This window comes from Triturus cristatus, chromosome 10 (assembly GCF_964204655.1).
Source record: "Triturus cristatus chromosome 10, aTriCri1.1, whole genome shotgun sequence".
NCBI classification, from domain to species: domain Eukaryota; kingdom Metazoa; phylum Chordata; class Amphibia; order Caudata; family Salamandridae; genus Triturus; species Triturus cristatus.
Window position 1 is genome coordinate 990,568,062 of NC_140593.1, and position 19,232 is coordinate 990,587,293.

Consider the following 19,232-nt stretch of genomic DNA (forward strand, 5'->3'; position numbering starts at 1 on the left):
ATGGGGAAAGGATAAAAAACGTACATTTGCCCAGCAAGCTCCCCATTGCAGTTTTACACAATGTAAATCTCTGCACAGGTGGAACAGGACCTCATGGGACAAGTCACATGACATTCTCAGAAGCAGCGCACCAGGTGTGCTACTTTTTTGTATGTATACAATGCAGGCAGTTTCATAAAAAAACAAATATTTGTTGTGTCTACACTGTTTTGTAACAATGAAAAAGCTGTTTTTCAAAGTTAATCCATTTCCTTGGCATACAATAGCGACCTTGAAAAAAGGACTGAGGGTGTTCATGTAAATTGATGACAACTCTGAAATGCAAAAAACAAAAAAAAACAAAAGCAAGCAAAGATGTTTGTTTGCTATCAGACATAGATGCATTTTACACACACTTTTGCAGGATGCCCAAACCAGAATTCATTGTGGCTATAAGTGTCCTTCAATAAACCATTCCAGGAAATTGGAATATTTGGGACAGATCTGAGCCTAATGCCAACGTTACCAATATATGTCAACAGGTTCACCGAGGGCCACCATCCATAACTTGAAGGTAGTGACATCCTTAGTATATGGCTAGACATTACATGAAAATGATTGCTGATGCAGAAGAAATAAGTAGAGCAAGAGGTCAAATGGAACAACAGCTCTTCATATATATTTTTTTTCCTTTGGCTACTGGTGGAAGAATTAGCATCCTTAAACATAAGCTGCCTCCAGGTAACCAAAAAATGCTAATTTACTGGCTGGGCAAAACCCAACACGTCACACAGCACCACCAAAGCCGCCACTGGATGCTACTGAAACACAGTCACCTTCAAAACTCGCCAGCTTCCCTTTCAGAGCCTCGGAGGCACAGCACCAACATACCTAAGAAACAAAATCAAAAGATACCCGGGGAACTAAGAATTTTATCACGGGACCTATAACTTGCTTCAGATTACTCTTTCTGTTCATGTTAACAAATGCCTAATGGAAGTGTCCGTCTGATATTTTGAACCTCCCTTACGCACCAAGCTGTCTCCGCGTGCACATCTCCTTTCCGCGCAGGCACAGCGAACAGGAGACAGGGAGGGACAGGAGATGTGCACGTGTGCCAGCGGCATTGAATGAAGCCAGAGAGGAGACGCCATGCGCGTGCACATCGACTGTCCGTGCGCACACATGGTTTGTCTCCCTTCCGAACAAAACTGACAACAATAGAGTCTCGCCAAGGTGAAAGTAGCGCATGTGCTGCGTTCGCCAGGCGAGACCTAATAAACGGCATCGCTAGAATCGGAGGTATGACTACAACAGTAATGTTAACAGAAAATGTTCTTTATCTCTTTGACGAGACAAAGGGGGCCATTTTGACCCTGGCTGACGTCCACCAGATGACCGTCCACCCTATTAGAGAGCCCCACACCTCAGGAAATCTCTATGCTGTGAAGGGAGCTACCGGGACTTCTTTCACAGCACTTAATGTTTGAGAGGACGTCATTATAAAGTGGCCACTCAGCAAACTTTGTTTTCCAGAAAACAAACTACCAAACTGGAAATTAGTTTTTGCAACACAATCAACAAATGATCCCACACACAAGTAGTTTTCTCCCTGAGCCTGGGGAACAATTTTACATTATCCTTGTCTGTGTCCGACAGAAAAAATTAATAATTATGACCCCACCGGTAGCACTTCCCAAACTCCTAATAGGGCAGGAGAACTACTTCCGGTTTACGAAGGTGCTGCTGCACCTCCAAACTCTAAATGAGACTCAATGTCTTAAGACCTAGCGAACTGAACTTTAGAAAAATTCTAATTAACATTTAAACAAACCGGTGCTTTTATTTATAAAAGGACATTTTGGTTACACAATAAATAAATTACATTCAAACACAAATATTTACCCGCCCCAAGATTCTCGTCATTCAAACCATCATCGGCATTTAAGCTCTCTGATGTGCTCGACTTACCACATTCCAGAAAAGCGGAGCGAAAACAATGCAGAGAGCAGCCATGAGAAAACTGGAATCTGCTACATCAATATAGGCCGCTGGCGCCATGATAACGGAGGCGTCCACCTACGGGAAGCAGAAAGACCGCTGAATTATTGAGCATTACTGTAGGGTACATCAGAAAAACAATTGTATCAGTGAGAAAATATTGAATTATTATTGCCAAATAAACCTATATTGTAAACATAAAGACATGGTCAGTCCTACTGAAATGGGAACTGGGACAGGATAGCCAAAAGCAGAGATCTCAGCAGCAAGTGGAATCTCTGAGCTAGCTCAAAAACCACTAAGAAGTGTATCATAGAAGCATTACACTACTAAAGCAGACAGGTAGGACTCCGATTTCAAACAAAGAAAAACCAGCAGCACCGAACCTTTTCCAAAACCACAATCCAAGAGTACACTAACCCAGCCTCTTCACTACTTCCAACAAATTTCACACAATGAATTTATGAAGCTGGTCAGAGCAAGTAGGCCTGCTGGCAGCCCTTGTGACCCGTGTCCACCATAAACCTTCATGTAAATCCTTTTAACTCCCTCTGCTGCCACACGTGTAAGAAGAATCATCACCCATGCTCTTCAACATTTACATTAAGTCATTACCGGAAATGATCAATCAATTTCACCTCACATGCTATAACAATACAGATGACACACAAATACTCCTTGAATTGGAAAGCCCCAAAGACATTGGAAACTCACAAGTTTTCAGTTGTCTCAGAGCCGTCGATCAATGGATGACATGGAGCCATCTCAAATTGAATGCTTCCAAAACGGAAATACTCACATGTGGAGATTGGAAAAATTATGACCCACTCACCGCCTGGCCTGATGATTTGGAAACACCACCTAAAGTATCAAAGGAAGTAAGAAACCTCGGAATTACCATGGACTCCAAGCTATCAATGAATGCCCAAGTGGGCAAACTAGCAAGATCAGGCCTTGTTACTATAAAAACTCTGCGACACATCTTTCCCCACCTGGGTTTCCCACACTAGGTTCAGGCAACTATCTCTCTTGTTGTTTCTGAACTTGATTACGCCAATAGCCTCTACCATGGATCATCTTTAATAACTATGAAAAGACTACAACAGATTCAGAACTTGGCTGCCAGACTACTTAAATATAAAGCCACAAGCCCATATCTCCCCTGCCTTGAAAGCCCTACATTGGTTACTGGTTGCCAGAAGATCCACACTCAAGCTGCTTTGTATCACCCACAAAGCGATACATGGAGCAGGATCGCTCTTCATCAGGTATAAAATCACCAAATGAATTCAACAAAAGAACCTCCTCTCTAGATTGGCACCTCGCCTCAAAATCCCACCATACAAGAAAAAAACATAGGTGGCACATCCTTCTCTGTTCAAGCAGCCAAACTATGGAACTCTTTCCCTCAAAACATAAGATCCACGCACAACTACCTTATCTTCAGAAGACTACTCAAGAGTTGGCTCTTCCCCTCATAACCACCATACTCAAACATAAATATGCAGCATGTCCCGCTGTATATAAGCATTTATTTGGACTATAGATGTGTACCTACATATGTGTATTGCTTTGTATAAACGTGTGTAATAATTATGTTTTAAAATTATATAGATATTCATTAGTTCTGCTTAACAAATGTACATATTAATTATGGTTATATTATTCTATGTTTAATATGTACATAAGTGACAGGATAAACAAGTAAATCTTTTATCATAAATATGTATCTACAATTGCTTCACTACTGAATTACAATTATTTTTTAACTTAAAGTACAGCAACACTTGAAAGTCTGAGTTTATTAAATACAACTTAAATCTACATATATTACCTTCCTTATACACATATACCTTCCATGTACTTATGTATCCTTATATTTATTACTTTACTTCTAATTCAGCATCTCCAATGCACGTCCCTATATCTTACCCTATACCTCTCTCAATATATCCTCTACCTCCACGCTGGCTCATCTCAAACCTCAGCCTACTACTCTCTCCAATGAACTACCCTATTTCTCACCCTAGACCTCTCTCAATATATCCTCTATCCCCAATCTCTGTCTCATCTCAAACCTCATTCTACTTCTCTTTCCAAGCACTACCCTATTTATCACCCTATACCTCTCTCAATATATCCTTTACTCCCACTCTCTCACTCATCCCAAACCTCATTCTGCTACTAAGATCCCCCAAAAAACTCTTTCTAGACTATTCCCTCCTCTACCCCTCCTTGCATCATCTCATACCTCTTTTACCATTCAGATTTCCCAAACAAGCCTTTTTAAACCATTTCCTCTGACTCTTCCCCCCTCCACCTCCCCAAAAAAATCTTTCTAGACCCTTCCCTCTTCGATTGCTCCACTATCCTTTTCAAACCAAATAACAGGCTAACATGTCCACGGCTCAAATGTATTTAATATTTCCCTGTTCTAAGTCACCACTAATCCTTTTTGGGTTACGGAGTAGCGTGCTACTTGCCGAAAAAGCACTTTGACACCTTGTTAGGGGTAGTACGCGCTATATAAATGCAATTACAATTTACAAAGCTGCCTCTACTCTCAATCATCCAAATATATCATTGTTGGTACTTCCTTTAACCTGACAACCTGCCCCAAATTTTGTCTCTTAACTCAATTTTCTTCAAAGTTTTGTGAGAGTCATGCTTGATTCTTTGTTATTCTCTCTGTATTTTAGTATTCAATCGCTTTTGTGCTGGTGTATTTATACTAAAAAAAAAATGATTAGGCCAATCATTACACAGCATGGAACTTTGGGAAGCAAGTCTACTAGGCCACACATTGTATGGAGAAGATTTATCTTTGAAGGTCAGGTGCCCAACTTCCATTGACTCATCTTTCACTCCCTTACCATCCCAAACCCCTCCCTCAATCCTGAACAGTATTAGCCTTGTTATCGGTTTTCACCTCGGACCATGCATTAGCCACTGGTCTCTGTAGATGTAAAGAGTATGCTTGAGATGATAATAATAAGCATCTTTTAGAAAAGATACCCTGCAAGGTAACTGCAACCTTTACAAATTGCTCTCATGACAGGGCTGCCATGTATATGTTAAAAAGTGATTTCCTTCCTTAAGATATGAGTCACAGGTGAAGGATGTAATTTTGATGATCTTTATTAATATATATTACAGCAAAAATCATCCCAGCCATCCTCTCCAGCTCTTGTCCCAGTTGCAAATTCAATCATCACATTCCCTTTGGAATCCTCTTCACCCTTAAGTTCTAGTGGAGTGTAACATTTTCATCCACCCTTTTCTCTTCCCTTTCCTTCCTCTCATCCAGCCTATCTTCATCTTTCTCTTTTGTCTACACACTTCCTCTCCTTTCCTTGCACTTCTCATTCACCCACAAAGGTGTCATCATACAGTTAGCTATTGTTTTTCTGTAAAGCTCAAAAGGATACTTCCACATGACCAAAGCGGAGTTAATTGATACACATCTACTTTTCTTCATACTTCTTCCCTCCACTCATCCGTATTACCCTTAGCCATCCCGATGGTCTCCTTCAGCACTCAGTTGAAGCGTTCTACTACGCCATCGGCCTTTGGGTGATACAAAGCGCATTTCTTGAGTAGAATCCCTCTCGCCACTAGAAACTTCTCCATTTCCCTTGAAACTAATTGGACCCCATTATCTGTAAGCAAAAAACCCAGGATACCTTCCCAGCTTACAAGTTCTTCAAATCATGCCACCACATGCTTGGATTCTACCCCTTTCGTTAAAGTCACTTCTGGCCATCTCGAAAATAAATTAATCAATACAGCAACATTCATATCTAAAGCAACTTCATCCCATGGACCATCTGGCAACTTCCGCACTACCATGGGTTGTACTCTGGGTTTTAGAACGTTGTCAATCGTCATACACTGTATGCACTCCCTTACTAACCTTTCTGTCTCCATGTCCATCCCTGGCCACCAATAAGATGTCCTTAACCACTCCTTTAGTCTTTGAGATCCCTTGGTGCCCTTGATGTGCCAACATTACTAAGGAATTCCTTAATATCAATGGTGGAACCAACCTAGTTCCTCTATATAAGAGTCCCTGCTTCTCCAATAACTAACTACTCTCTTACATTCCAAAATGTTGGAGTTCCCTTATCCTCACATTCCTTCTTACGCTAACCTGACTTCAGCAGTTTAAAAACTGCTGTATCACTCCATCCTCGCAGGTGGCTTTTCTCCACTCTTCTTCTAAAATGGCATTACCCTCTATAACACATACACTTTCTTCTTGTTAAAAATATTAATCTCCACCCTCCATTCTTTCTGCATTATCCACCTATCGAGATAATGCATCAGCCACTACATTTCTGGCTTCTGGTATGTATTCTACCAAAAATTTTAAATCAATCAAGGAAACACTCTGGCACTCCTCGACGAAGTTAACATATGTGCTATATGGGAATGGGATATTTATCTACCACAACCCCTTTGTTCAACTCCCTCAGATCCACACATAATCTCACCTTTTCACTGCTCTTTCTTGCCACCACCACTGAAGCCAGCCAATCCACCCCTTCCACTTCTTCAATCACAACAACTTTTTCTAATTTCTCCAACTCCACCCTCATAACTGCTCTCACTGCAAACGGCACATTGCGTACTTTGCTACAAATAGGTTGTACTCCTTCCTTTAGTTTAATTGATTGTGTGTATCCCTTCAGACAACCCAACTCTGCTCTAAACACTGATGGACATCCTTCCACTAAGTTTAATGCGAAATCCTCTTTCCTCACACAGTCTTCTTCGGGTTCCACTGCCTGAACTGATCCTTTAATAATAATTGGTGGAACATTGTTAGGATCCAGCATGACATCCAGATCATTTTGATGAAACCAGCTCAGAATGCTATCCCCTTTAGCAGAAACATACACCTTGCCAGCCGCCTATCTCCTCCTGCACTCGATCGCTCACATGAAATAACCTTTCAGTGTGACTAGTTCCCCACTATACGCATACGGTTTGATATTGTATTTCATTAGTTTCACTTCTCCCGCTAGACATTTATTGAGAAAGGTATTAGACACCAGCGTTGTCTTAGCCCCAGAGTCAAACAATACACTTGTCTTCGCACCTGCCACAATCTCATCAATGGGACACTTCTTATCTCCACTCCCAACTTGCAACACAATTTGCCCACTCTCAAAATCAGAATCATCTTCAATATTTACTTTAATTTTAACTTTTCTCTTTTCTCTTTTGTTCCTGCATTCACTCTGGAAGTGGCCTTTCCTACCGCAACCTCTGCACAAAGCTTTTATTGCAGGAAATTATTTGTGCTAGGCCAAATGGTTCTTACTCCCAACACTTTTTCTTGTCTTTGTTTTTCTCTTCCGACATTTTGCTATCTGCAAACCCCTGTTTTTGTTTTACCACACTAACATCCTGAGATGACTCCTTCTTAATTATATCAACACATTTCCTTGAATGCTCTATCTTTTTTGTTATAATTAGAAACTCTTCCAAGGTAGGTTCATCTTTCTGCTAAAGCTCATCTTTGACTTTTTCAATACTGACCCCCAGTATGAACTATTCTCGTATTCGTTCCACTACAGTACCCCTGAACTTACATTATGACACAGGTTTTCTCAAATTGGTGACACAATTCTCTGCATACTCACCCCATTTTTCCCCCTGCAACAATAATATTTCTCAAGAATACTACTGACCTTCGGCAATTAGCGGCTGTCTAATTTTCTTATACATTCATCACATTAATTTCATCCTTCTGCATCATTATCAGCTATGACAGGAAGATAATCAAATACTTCCTGCCCTTCAGAGCTCAAACAATGAAATAACAGAGCAGTTTTACATTCGGAGCTCAACGATGCTCCACAAACCTTGACATATCTCTCAAAGACTTTCTTCCATTTGTTCCAGTTTATAATTGGTTCACCGGCGCTGGCAGAAAGAAATGAGGTGCAGTTAAGTTCTGCATGGTATTTAACTGTTGCCCTACTCTGAGAGAATGTTAAAATACATGACAACCAATTCTCAGAATACCGTTTTTCTCCTATACATCACTTGACTGAGAGACTGTTAGAATGAGTGACAATCACACCTCAGAATACAGCTTTCTTCTTAAACAACCGTACTCTTTCCACACATTCCTTCTCCACCAATAGCGTGTACAAAAATGCATATCTATCGCCACTAGTGCGCAGACACAACCCGAAAATCACCCCCAGTTTATTTAACAACTTGCCCTTGTGAAAGACATGCCCATCGCTGTTACAATATGAACTGTAACTTCTGTGGCGCGAAGGTAACTGAAAGCTTTACAAGTTGCTCTCATGACGGGACTGCCATGTATATATTAAAAAGTATTTTGCTTCCTTTAGATATGAGTCACAGGTGCAGGATGTAATTTGGGTGATCTTTATTGCGATATAAGTTTCAGGAACATCACCCCAGCCATCCTCTCCAGCCCTGGTTCCAGTAGAATGTGACTTAGTCACATTTCACTCCATCTCAGCTTGAGATCTAGATACTACAATATACTAAGGGAAAGATGTGTTAAAAACAGTAAACAGGTGGGTTCCTTTGGATTTAGTCTATGTATATGTGTTATATTTTAGATGAAGGAACGTAGATGTGTGACCCTACACCACCAGGGATGTAGCTTAGTCAGGGATATTCGCGGGGTGTGAATTGTAAATTTCCAAACTAAAAAAAAGTATGCCGAAGGGTGGAGGGATGACTAAGGTTTGGGATACTGTGTCCCCATGAGGGACAGGTTCAATAATGATTTGCATTAGGTGGGCCCTTGTCTAAGTTCCTAATTAAAAAAAAAAAGTGACAAGTTGAAACTTTTTAGTCAAATAAGGACAATGAGAATAACCAACAGGGGCATAAGAGACCCGACTCAGAGCCCTCAGACCCAACTCTCTAGGTAATAATGCATTTATTTAGGGGATATGACACCCCAAAGACCCCGCCCCCCCCCGAAGGCACGCCCCTGTACACCAAACACCTAGAAAATCTAGTCATACATTTGTAACTGCATAATGTAACATGTCATTTGTGACAACCAAACAAACATATTACTTGGTTACAAAAGCTTTAATCAGGAACTGAAAAAACAAAAGCCAGATATTGTTCAAATTCAAGATCTGTAAAAATCATAAAAAACGGTGCCACACAGATGTATTCGATGGTGGCACAGTGTTTGAGTGAAATGGACCTGCAAACAATCAGGGTATATAATGGACACACTTGGAATTCAAAGAGTAGTTTTGTATGAGGTTTCTGTCATTACAGGTAAAAAAAAAAAAAGAATCTAGGAGCATATTATCAAGAACGGCGTTAAAATTATCACCGCTTTAGCGGCAGAAAACTGCCGCTAGAGCAGCGATAATGCGCTTAATAATATGCCCTTGAGAATTCCAACAGAAGCCCATGTTCTGGTGTGAACAATGGGCTTCTATTGGAATTCTCAAGGGTATATTATCAAGCCCATTATCGCCGCTTTAGCGGCAGTTTTCTGCCGCTAAAGCGGCGATAATTTTAACACCGGTCTTGATAAGATGCCCCCTAAAGTTTCTGGTCATGTGTTTTTACTGGAAAGGAACAAGGACTGAAGGCTGTCCAAAATAATCAAGATGCCACTGTTTTGACCCTTTAGTCTTTGATGGGGCATTTACCAGGACAAAGGTCTTGGACAATTTTATTTGCAGCTTTAAGGGTAGAAAATATTGTCTCCTTAGTAGGAGTTCAAGTGCGTTTTAAAGTGGAACAATTTTGGCAAATCAAACATTGCTTAGCTCTTACTATGACATGAGAAAGCCCAAAATGAGGAGGAACAAAAAACATCAGTCTCCAATATATAACTGCTTTGACGTGGGTCACAAATTGAATGATAGTGCAACCCAAGATTCCTTAAGGAACTGGTTAGTTTTGTGCACATGCTGAAAAATAGGCCAACCAGAGCAATATGGTTAAATATGGAGTGGCAAAGTGAAGAAAACACCATGCCTGTGGAACCAGTAGCTTACCCAACTGAGTTGTTATTTGCATGAGGTTGCAAACAGAAATAGAGTTGTAATTAATACCCTCCATGGTCATAAAATAGTCTCAGAGAAAGCTTTACTTACTCAAATTGTCAATACTCATTGTGGCAACTGCAACAACAAGGTGATGGATTAATCTCAGCCATAGGCAATCACTCTGGCAGCAATAATTGTTTTTTACCCGCCATCCCACCTCAGTTTGGACCTAGTCTTATGCAAATCAGTCATGACGCGGCTCACATGGGAACAGTCCAGCCTGAACTGCCAAGCCAGATCCTCTCTGAACTGGATACCAGCAACCTAGGCCCAGGTTCACCCTTATTATGGGCTTTTCATCCAGGTATAGCCCTAACTATAATGGATATGCACAGATGTGGATCCCGTGCACACTGTGTCACTGGAACCAAGCTGTACCCAGCTGATGAGCCCATAACTAGGGTGAAACCGGTCCTGGGTTGCCCGTATTCTGGATCAGGGAGGACTTGGCTAGGCAGTTTGGGCAGGACTGTTCCTACTAGAGCAGGGTCAAGACTGATTTGCATATAGCTGGGTCAAAACCAAGGTTGCACTGTGTGTAAAATAACAATGGATTGGGATGCGGCCCGAGTGATTACCAGTGGCTGAGATTAATTCAAGCTTTCCATTCATCACTGTTTTGTATACTTATTTTGTCACCCTAAGTTGGGCGGATATGCCCAGACATGGGTTCCTGTGCACACTGTGTCACTGGAACCAAGCTGTACCAGGATGATGTGCCCACAACTAGGGAAAAACTAGTCATGGGTTTCTTCTGTTCCGGTTCAGGGAGGATCTGGCTTGGCAGTTCGGTCTGGGCTGCTCCTACTGGAGCAGGGTAAAGACTAATTTGTATATATACTGGGGTCCAAACCGAGGTGGCATGGTGTGGAAAATATTGATGGATTGGGACACGGCCCTGACTGATTGCCATCGGCTGAGATTTTTCCAAGCATTCCATCCATCACTGTTTTGTATACCTATAGTATTCAATGCTGGGTACCATCTGTGTCAAGTCAATGTCCAGTATAAGGCTTCTAGTTTAAACTAGTCAAAACACAAAACTAGGTTGGCAATATCCAGCAGTGGTCTGCCAAAAAACGCTCAATTGATGTCCAAATTGTCTAAAGTCTGTTCAAGTATATATACAATACCTCTAGGTAAAATGATTTAAAACGCCACATAGTTTGAGTGGACCAGCAAATTGGTTTCTGTAGCGGTCCAGTCTATCCACAAGGAGACTTTCAATCAGGTCATGAATACATTGGAGTAGGGAACTGAACACCGCTGACCACATCGTATGTGCAGAAAGCCAACCGGTTTGGGTGCAAAGTAGTAGTAGTAAGAATAATATTTAAATATATTTTCATTACAAATTGTATATTGAATTTCATCAACAAACAACAATTACATAAGACACTTTGGCATATTAAAAGAATTACAAATTGAACGGTGCCATAATCTACAATCACCATCTTGTACATATGTTGCGACTATTGAGCATGTCCGTTAAGCATATGAGTGTCATTGCAAAATATAAGCATTTGCTTAGGACAAGGATATATCCTAAGACATACATGGGATAATGATAACATTGTGATGTCAAGTACTCTGTTGTACAATCTGTACAACAGAAAGGATCGTGTTAGTTTAACTCCTTGTTATTATCACTCCTCTCCTCCTTTCAAGCTTAGATCAAAAACAGACTTTCTGGGAAAAAAAGTGTTATATACTTAGATGGTATAACTGCCCATAGTTTTAACAAGTTGAATCTGACTGTTTTGTTGATTGCATATAACACCAGCAATTTTCAAATCACTCCTTTCCAGCAACTGCAGTCAAAATATGGAACTCCTGAACCTCAGGCATTCTTACTCCACGGTATCCCTGGGAGGCTTCTTTGCAAACTTTAAACCTTTCCTCTTCAAAAATTTTTTAGTATCTACTCTTGGCTGTTCTCCATCCATTTCAGATTTATAGATATTAGTTCTCTTCCAATTTGTGCTACCCACTCAAATACATATTGTAAGTCTGGCGTGACTTACTCGATGGTGACCAATAAGACAATGCACTTTACAATTATTGCCGCAATTAAGATTCCATCATAGACTGAGTTACGATGGAAACTGGAAATGTACAATGTAACTGGAAAAGCCTTGGAAAAAACTCTTAAGGCAGTTTCTGTAGTGGGATTCATAAAACTTATTCAGATCAAGACATCAATTATCAAACTTTTAAAGTAGGATTGAATCAAGTGGTCGATCTTTTATTCCTTCTCACATAAAAAAACAGTCTACTGATGTAGTGGAAATACCTGTTGAGTTCGTATCAAGTCAGGGTGCGTTTGGGAGAGGCAGCAAGAGTGGTGGAGAGATACTTGTTGACAACGAGCCAAAGCCCACTTCTCTTTTTGTTGTGCAGAAAGTGTCAATGTTTAGCATATGCCTGTGCGAATAGCTTGTAGATGTATGCCTGTATCATGCAAATTCCAGACAGATCTCTGAATATACTGTGTAAATCTTCTGAGGTGGTTTACCAGGCCCTACTAATTTTTGCAATATCTTCACACTGTCTTCATGATCAAACTTGTTGACGAATGCCTTTTATACTAACTGTAGCGTGAATGCATGTTATTTTGTCTGCTATTTGCCAAAGTTCTTCTGCAACAGGTTAACAATCTCAAACTTCAGAATGGACATTATTCTTCTCTTGCCTATTTGTTGGTTCATTTGTAGGGCAGAACATCAGATACACCCTACCTCCTGAGGCGGAAAGCCGGGAGCGCGAACTTTGCTCTTTTTAAAACATATTTTGTGAAACTGATTATTGCCACTAGATTTGTGTTTTTAAATAACTCACCACCAACAAATAGCTACCAGGGCACTGACTCGCCCCCTGATCAGACCGGGCAGCGGACCTTAGCGCTGACTCGTAGCCTGACTGGAACTCTACTCCTAAACGCCATTCCGGCGAGGACATTGGCCACGCCCCTTTCAGACCACGCCCCCCTTGCCTATACCATGTGTTGCTACCGGAAGCGCAGCGGGAGCGCCGTTTGCGCGCCGAAGGCGCGCCTAAGGCAAGCCGGTCTGCGCCCGTCCGCGCCAGACCGTGCGACGTGCCACGGTCCCCTGCCTCACCACCCCCGGCACCCCTGAGGTACCCTAGGGAAACCCTACTTATACTCAGGAACCCCCCTGCCCCTTCCTGCCATAATAGTATCTCCCTTCCAGACGGCCATACAGGCTGCACAAGCTGTCCTTACAAATTCACCTCACAGTCCCCCCCGAAGCAACGCTTTCTTAATATGGCTCTGCTCAATTGCAGATCCCTCCCGAAACACCAAGTTGAAATACATATGCTGCTCCAGGAGTCTGAGATCGATATTCTCTTTCTTACTGAAACATAGATTAATTCAAACTCGGACCCAGATATCATTCAAACACTCCCCCTGGGCTACCTTATCAAATACATGGACAGGCCCTCCGGAATGGGAGGGGGGATCGCAATTATCTACCGCGATCAACTATCCTGCCATCTTAAGGACAGCCCAATACTGGACTGTGAAAATGCCCAGTTTTCCATCCATCTGCCACCATCTACTACCCTCTCGGGGATACTTGTTTACCGTCCACCAGGTCAACAGCGACTTTTCTGTAACTCTCTCGTGGAATCCATCTCTGCCCTTGCGTGTCTAACCCCTAACTTCACGGTCTTAGTGGACTTAAATCTCCACTTCGACGATCCCACAAACAATACCGCTACGGATCTCAAAGATCTCAAAGAGGACTTAGCCTCCCTTAATCTACACTTAAAAAATTCCAAGCCCACGCATGAGAAAGGACACCTGTTAGACCCGATATTCACGAACCTCCCGAGACTAACTGTGAACACCCCTATACCCATCCCCTGGTCAGACCATCTTCTAATTCCCTTTAAACTCCAACTTTCGGTGGAAACCCTGGAGAAACCCCCTCCCCAAGCTCCATCTCGCCTATGGCATAAACTGGACCCTACCGCATGGGCCCAAGTACTGGCCGCCACTGAACCAGTCATGGACCCAGATCCCTCCAAAGCAGATATCCAATTACATGGCTGGATCAATCAATCCCTCGACACTATCTTGCCTGTTAAAAAATTGCCCAGCAAGAAGAGGACCTTCAAATCTCCTTGGTTCACCCATGAGCTACGCATGCAAAAAACTTGAGCGCCTCTGGAGAAAGGACTGGACGACTGATAGTAAAGTTGATTATAGGTCCGCCATAAAACAGTACAAAACCTGTATAAAAAACACACAGGCAATCTTCTTCGAGGGGAAAATACAGACCGCAGCCAACTCCGCCAAAGAAACCTACCGCATCGTACGTCTCCTCACCAAAACTCCTGACCCCCCACCCATACCAGACCCACTAGGCACTAGATGCAACCAGCTAGCTGAGTTCTTCGCAACAAAAATCAATAAAATCCTGAATTCCCTCCCTCCGTCCTCCACGCCTCAACTCCCTGACACTTCCCTCCCAGGCCCAGATGTCCCTTGCCTCCAGGCATTCACCCAGGTCACCACGGAACACTTCCTTTCAACCATACAATCCGTAAAGAGCGGGTCACCTTCAGACCCTGCCCCGATGAGCAAACTCAAGCTGGTCGCCTCTACTGTAGCCTCGCCCTTCTCCCACTTGATTAATACTTCCCTCGCATCAGGCATTGTTCCAGTCAACTGGAAAAAAGCTACAGTCAGGGCACTCCTTAAAAAACCTCATCTCGACCCATCTGACCCCTCTAATTTCAGACCCATCTCTCTCCTCCCGGCCATCAGCAAAGTGGCCGAGCGAATTGCCAACCAGCAACTATCCTTGTTTCTGGAAACTAATAATCTCCTACGCCAATCCCAAACGGGGTTCAGACCAGGGCAGGGAACAGACACTGCACTACTAGCCGTGGTCGAGGAGGCAAGAACCATCATAGACGCAGGAGGATCAGTGGCAGTGATCCTCCTCGATCTAAGCGCCGCCTTCGACACAGTGGATCATGACATACTGATCCACCAGCTCAAACTGATAGGAGTGTCTGGGACCGCCCTCTCCTGGATCAAATCCTTCCTGGATAGTAGAACCTACCAGGTGTCCGATGGCACAGTCACGTCCAGAGCCATCCCGCTCCAGTGCGGGGTCCCCCAGGGATCCTCCCTTAGCCCCACACTTTTTAATGTATATATGTCCCCTTTAGAGGACATTACCGCCCCATTCGGCATAAAAACTGTCATGTACGCCGATGACACCCAACTGGTGGTATCCATTAATCAGTCAAGTAAAAGCCTGGACAACCTGGCAGCATGCTTAGAAAGCATCTACCATTGGATGTGCGAATCACGCCTAAAATTAAATGGTGAAAAATCTGAGGTCCTCCTTCTGGGAAACCCACACAAACACCCCCATACCCTCTCTTGGCCTCCCTGTATGGGCTCACCCCTCACTCCTAAACCTGAAGTCAAGAGTCTGGGCATTTGGTTGGACCAAGAGCTCAACTTTAAAGTACAGGCTAGAAAAGCGACAGGTTTCTGCTTCGGCCTAATCCAAACAGCACGGAAGATCCTCCATCTTATCCCCTTCCAATCCAGGAAATTGCTCATGCAAGGGCTGGTGAACTCCAGACTGGATTTTGGTAATGCCCTCTATCTAGGAGCCCCTTCGTCGGTCATCGGCAGACTGCAATGCGCTCAAAACGCAGCTGCAAGAATGTTAACCGGGACTAAACCGAGATGCTCGGCTAAGCCTGCCCTCAAAAGTCTGCACTGGCTCCCGATCAGGGAAAGGATCTCTTTTAAGACCCTTTGTATCACCCACAAAATTTTACAAGGCAGAGGTCCTCCAATCTTGAGATCCCTCGTCAAACCCCATCTGTCTAATAGACAACTCAGGTCAGACGCCCTCACTCTGGTAGAAGTCCCCAGAATAAAAAAGGCCCGTTCAGGGGGGCGGCTGTTCTCCTACAACGCCTCTAAACTGTGGAACTCTCTACCACTCCCCTTGAGAAGAGAATACAATCTGCTTGCCTTTCGTAGGCAGCTTAAAACTTGACTCTTCCCCATTATAAGCCCTCTCCTTTTCTTTCCACTTGGAGTAATAGGCTGTATTAGCGCTGGGACGCCCAAGGGTAGCTACGCGCTTTAGAAATCCACATTCAAATTCAAATTCAAACATTGTAATAGATGACCCAGATTCTAAATCGATCAAGAATGAGTCTCACTCCCATCACAACATGTCTGCAAAGGCTTAGTCGACTATCAGGCACTCATTCTCTAAACTTTCATCCATTAGTATGAATTATTTTCTGTAGTAACTGCACAGCTGAAAATTCTGAGCTTAACACCTTTTTGCGGTGAGCCCGATGTTACGTTAGGTTAGAGTACCTTTTTATGGAAGAATGATATGTCTTTTTGTCCATTAGAAGAATATTCACATAGTCTTTCTCGGTGATACATCAAATCGACTATAACTGGCTTGCCTCTTGTGTTTCCATCTTATTCTAGTACCCTTTCTTTTCTTTTAAATGCCGTCCATTCTGCATTACATCATTCATTGGACAACTTTTGGATGGAAGAGGAGTCTTTGAATTGACATATTCATTGCTTATAATCAATTATAAAGATGTGCCCATCTCCAACCATTGCTAGATTGTTGGCATTGAGACTTTGGATAATTGGCACAAAGTATCATACAGTCTATTGTAAATTCTATTGTGGTTCTACCACATCCCTAATATTTGAAAGTTGAAATGAGAAAGTTCAAAGGACTGGTAATTGAGAAAAGGTCATATGAAGGCTGAAAAGAAGAGCTATCTGCAAATTAAACACTATTACCCTAACAGGCACTGGCACGGACTATGTGGTGGCTAGATAAGACTATATTTCATTTTTACTGCACAATACGTTGGTTGTTTTTACGTGGCGTAACTTTGATGTTTAAGGGGTGTCTAGTACCTAACAATTTCATTCTCAAAGCAAAACATCAGCATTACTCTCAAAAGGTGTTCATTACATCGCACAGCTGTAGTACAGCCATGGTAAAATACTTGTAGTTAAAATTCTGTAAGTCCAAGTTTGTCAACTGTCAAGATCACTTTTAAAGTGATACTGTACATTAAGGACACATGTATGAAGCTTTTTCTTGGAACTTTTTAAAAGTGAGCAGCTCTCTGTGAAAATGTGTTTGAGGTACTATTTTTGCAGTTAATGGTATGTATCAGTATCTCCTAATTTGACGTTGAAGGCATTTTTGCTTGTAATTGACCACCTTTTTATGTATTTATCATTTTTAACAAAGTTCATTCTTTAAAATTAGTCCTGCAGCAAATAAAGGTTTCAAGCACAGAGTGCTCAGACAATGTCCCATATGGTAGATGCAGGCCTCTACCGTCGGCTTTTTCTTTTCCCTGGACATCCATATTTCTTATCTTCCTCAGAATAGCACCAGTCAGTGACATCTCCATAGTTTTTTCCCCTATTTGTTTTGAACAGCAGATAATCCCACCTCAGGTAAGTGACTATTGAAACGCAGAATCATGCTGGAAAGGTGGCAGGCTATCTGCAACTAAACAATGTGTGCATGCAGGAGGGCTATTGGGAACGTACTCTGCCATCCGCGGGGTGCCTTGCACTATGTCTCGCTGCAGTCTGATTCACTTTTGCACCAAGGTTTATTCTCATCCTAGGTTTTTTATGTTTGCTTGTAGAATTATATTCTCATGTTCATAAGAATTGTGTTGTACTTTATTTCATTTAAACTTTCTGTTTTAGGATTTTGCAATACACATTTGCTGGTGACATATTCATGGTGCCTGATGATCCATTGGGGCAACATGGACCCAAGCTGCATGATTTTCTCCACCAGAAGCCTCCAATTCAACAGCAACATTTCCTGCAGCCCCTTTGTCAACGTTTTAAATTTCAGCAGCCCTGGTTACAGCACCAGCAGTTACAGCAGCCACGCTTTCAGCAGCAACGTTTTAGGAAAAACAAACTGTACTTTGATAGTTTTGCCATGGATATTTTTTGTTCAGTGTTGTATGTTCGCACCCATTAGACACTTAAAACCTGTAGGTAGGAAAAATGTACAGTTTCTATATGCCTTACAGCATTAGATGGTTAATAGCTACACCTTACGTCTGAAAGCAGAATATCGGTTAACTTCTGACTGTAAACCATTGGGGGGAAAATGATAATTGAGTTAGAAGGAAGACAGGCAAAATTTAGTTAGCCTAATTTTTAATGCCTGCAGGAAATGGCTTTTTCAGAAGTGAAAAGAAAGATGGGATGTGGCTGTAGAGATATCCATGTGCTAAATTTAAAGTTAATTCTTAATGGATTGCATGTTAATCATTGAACACATGGTTGTTTTCGGTTTTACACAGTTCCACTTTGTCTGTACAGTAGTACCTGATAGAGACTTCTAGCTGCAGCTTTATTACGTTAGAATTATCCCCATGCAATGAATGAAAGGGTTACTGTATTCATTCATCCAAAACCGACCCTACATGGAAACACCAGCTCAAATAACTTTTACAACATTCTTACATTCAACTGCCCTGTGTGCAATATGTAGAAGGGTATTAAAGTTGGGATTATTGGAGGATGGAAAAGGCCTTGTTCAGATTGGACTCAAGCCAAGAGGCGACGGAATCTTATCTAACAAAACTAGCTTTGGGTCCACCAGAATAGTTCCTGCAGACATCGTATCCTATCTTTTAGGTCACCACTTCACTATCTTGTGGCCTAAAAGCAAACACTTTCGACTTTAATTCCCAACACTGATTTAAATGTTCATCACTTAAATATGCAATACAGTGAAGTGAGTTCTGGTCTAACCACTCGGACTTGGGGGCATTGTTTTTCGGGAGTGGCAATAGATGTGGTTTTTTATATTCAGGTTTTGACTGCTTTAATTATATTTAAAGCTAATTTCCAGCAACCAGGTTTTACCTAGGTTATAGTATTTTCCAATCAATTTGTATTTTTAGGCTAAAGTGCTGGGATAGCACACACTGATGGTCCAGCTCTAAAAATGGATGACACGTTGGCGTGGTTTGCTTTAAATGGGTTATCTCCTCTTGGTTAACCATTTCTGCTCACCGCTTGATTGCCGAGAAGGTGTCAGATGTTAAGTATAAAATCTGTTGCGCACTATTCGGACCAGTAACGCA

At 42.1% G+C, this 19,232-nt stretch overlaps 1 protein-coding gene across 6 annotated transcripts in view; it reads right to left on the reverse strand.

The window, feature by feature from the left end:
• PEMT (phosphatidylethanolamine N-methyltransferase) overlaps positions 1-19,232 on the reverse strand; it is a 1,115,620-nt gene that overhangs the window by 1,079,777 nt on the left and 16,611 nt on the right. For all 6 annotated transcript variants that reach the window (XM_085628938.1, XM_085628937.1, XM_085628936.1 and 3 more), the window contains exon 2: positions 1,951-2,058. In XM_085628938.1, the coding sequence (XP_085485064.1) occupies positions 1,951-1,955 (5 nt within the window). In that variant the 5' untranslated portion in view covers positions 1,956-2,058. The remainder of the gene's footprint in view (positions 1-1,950; positions 2,059-19,232) is intronic.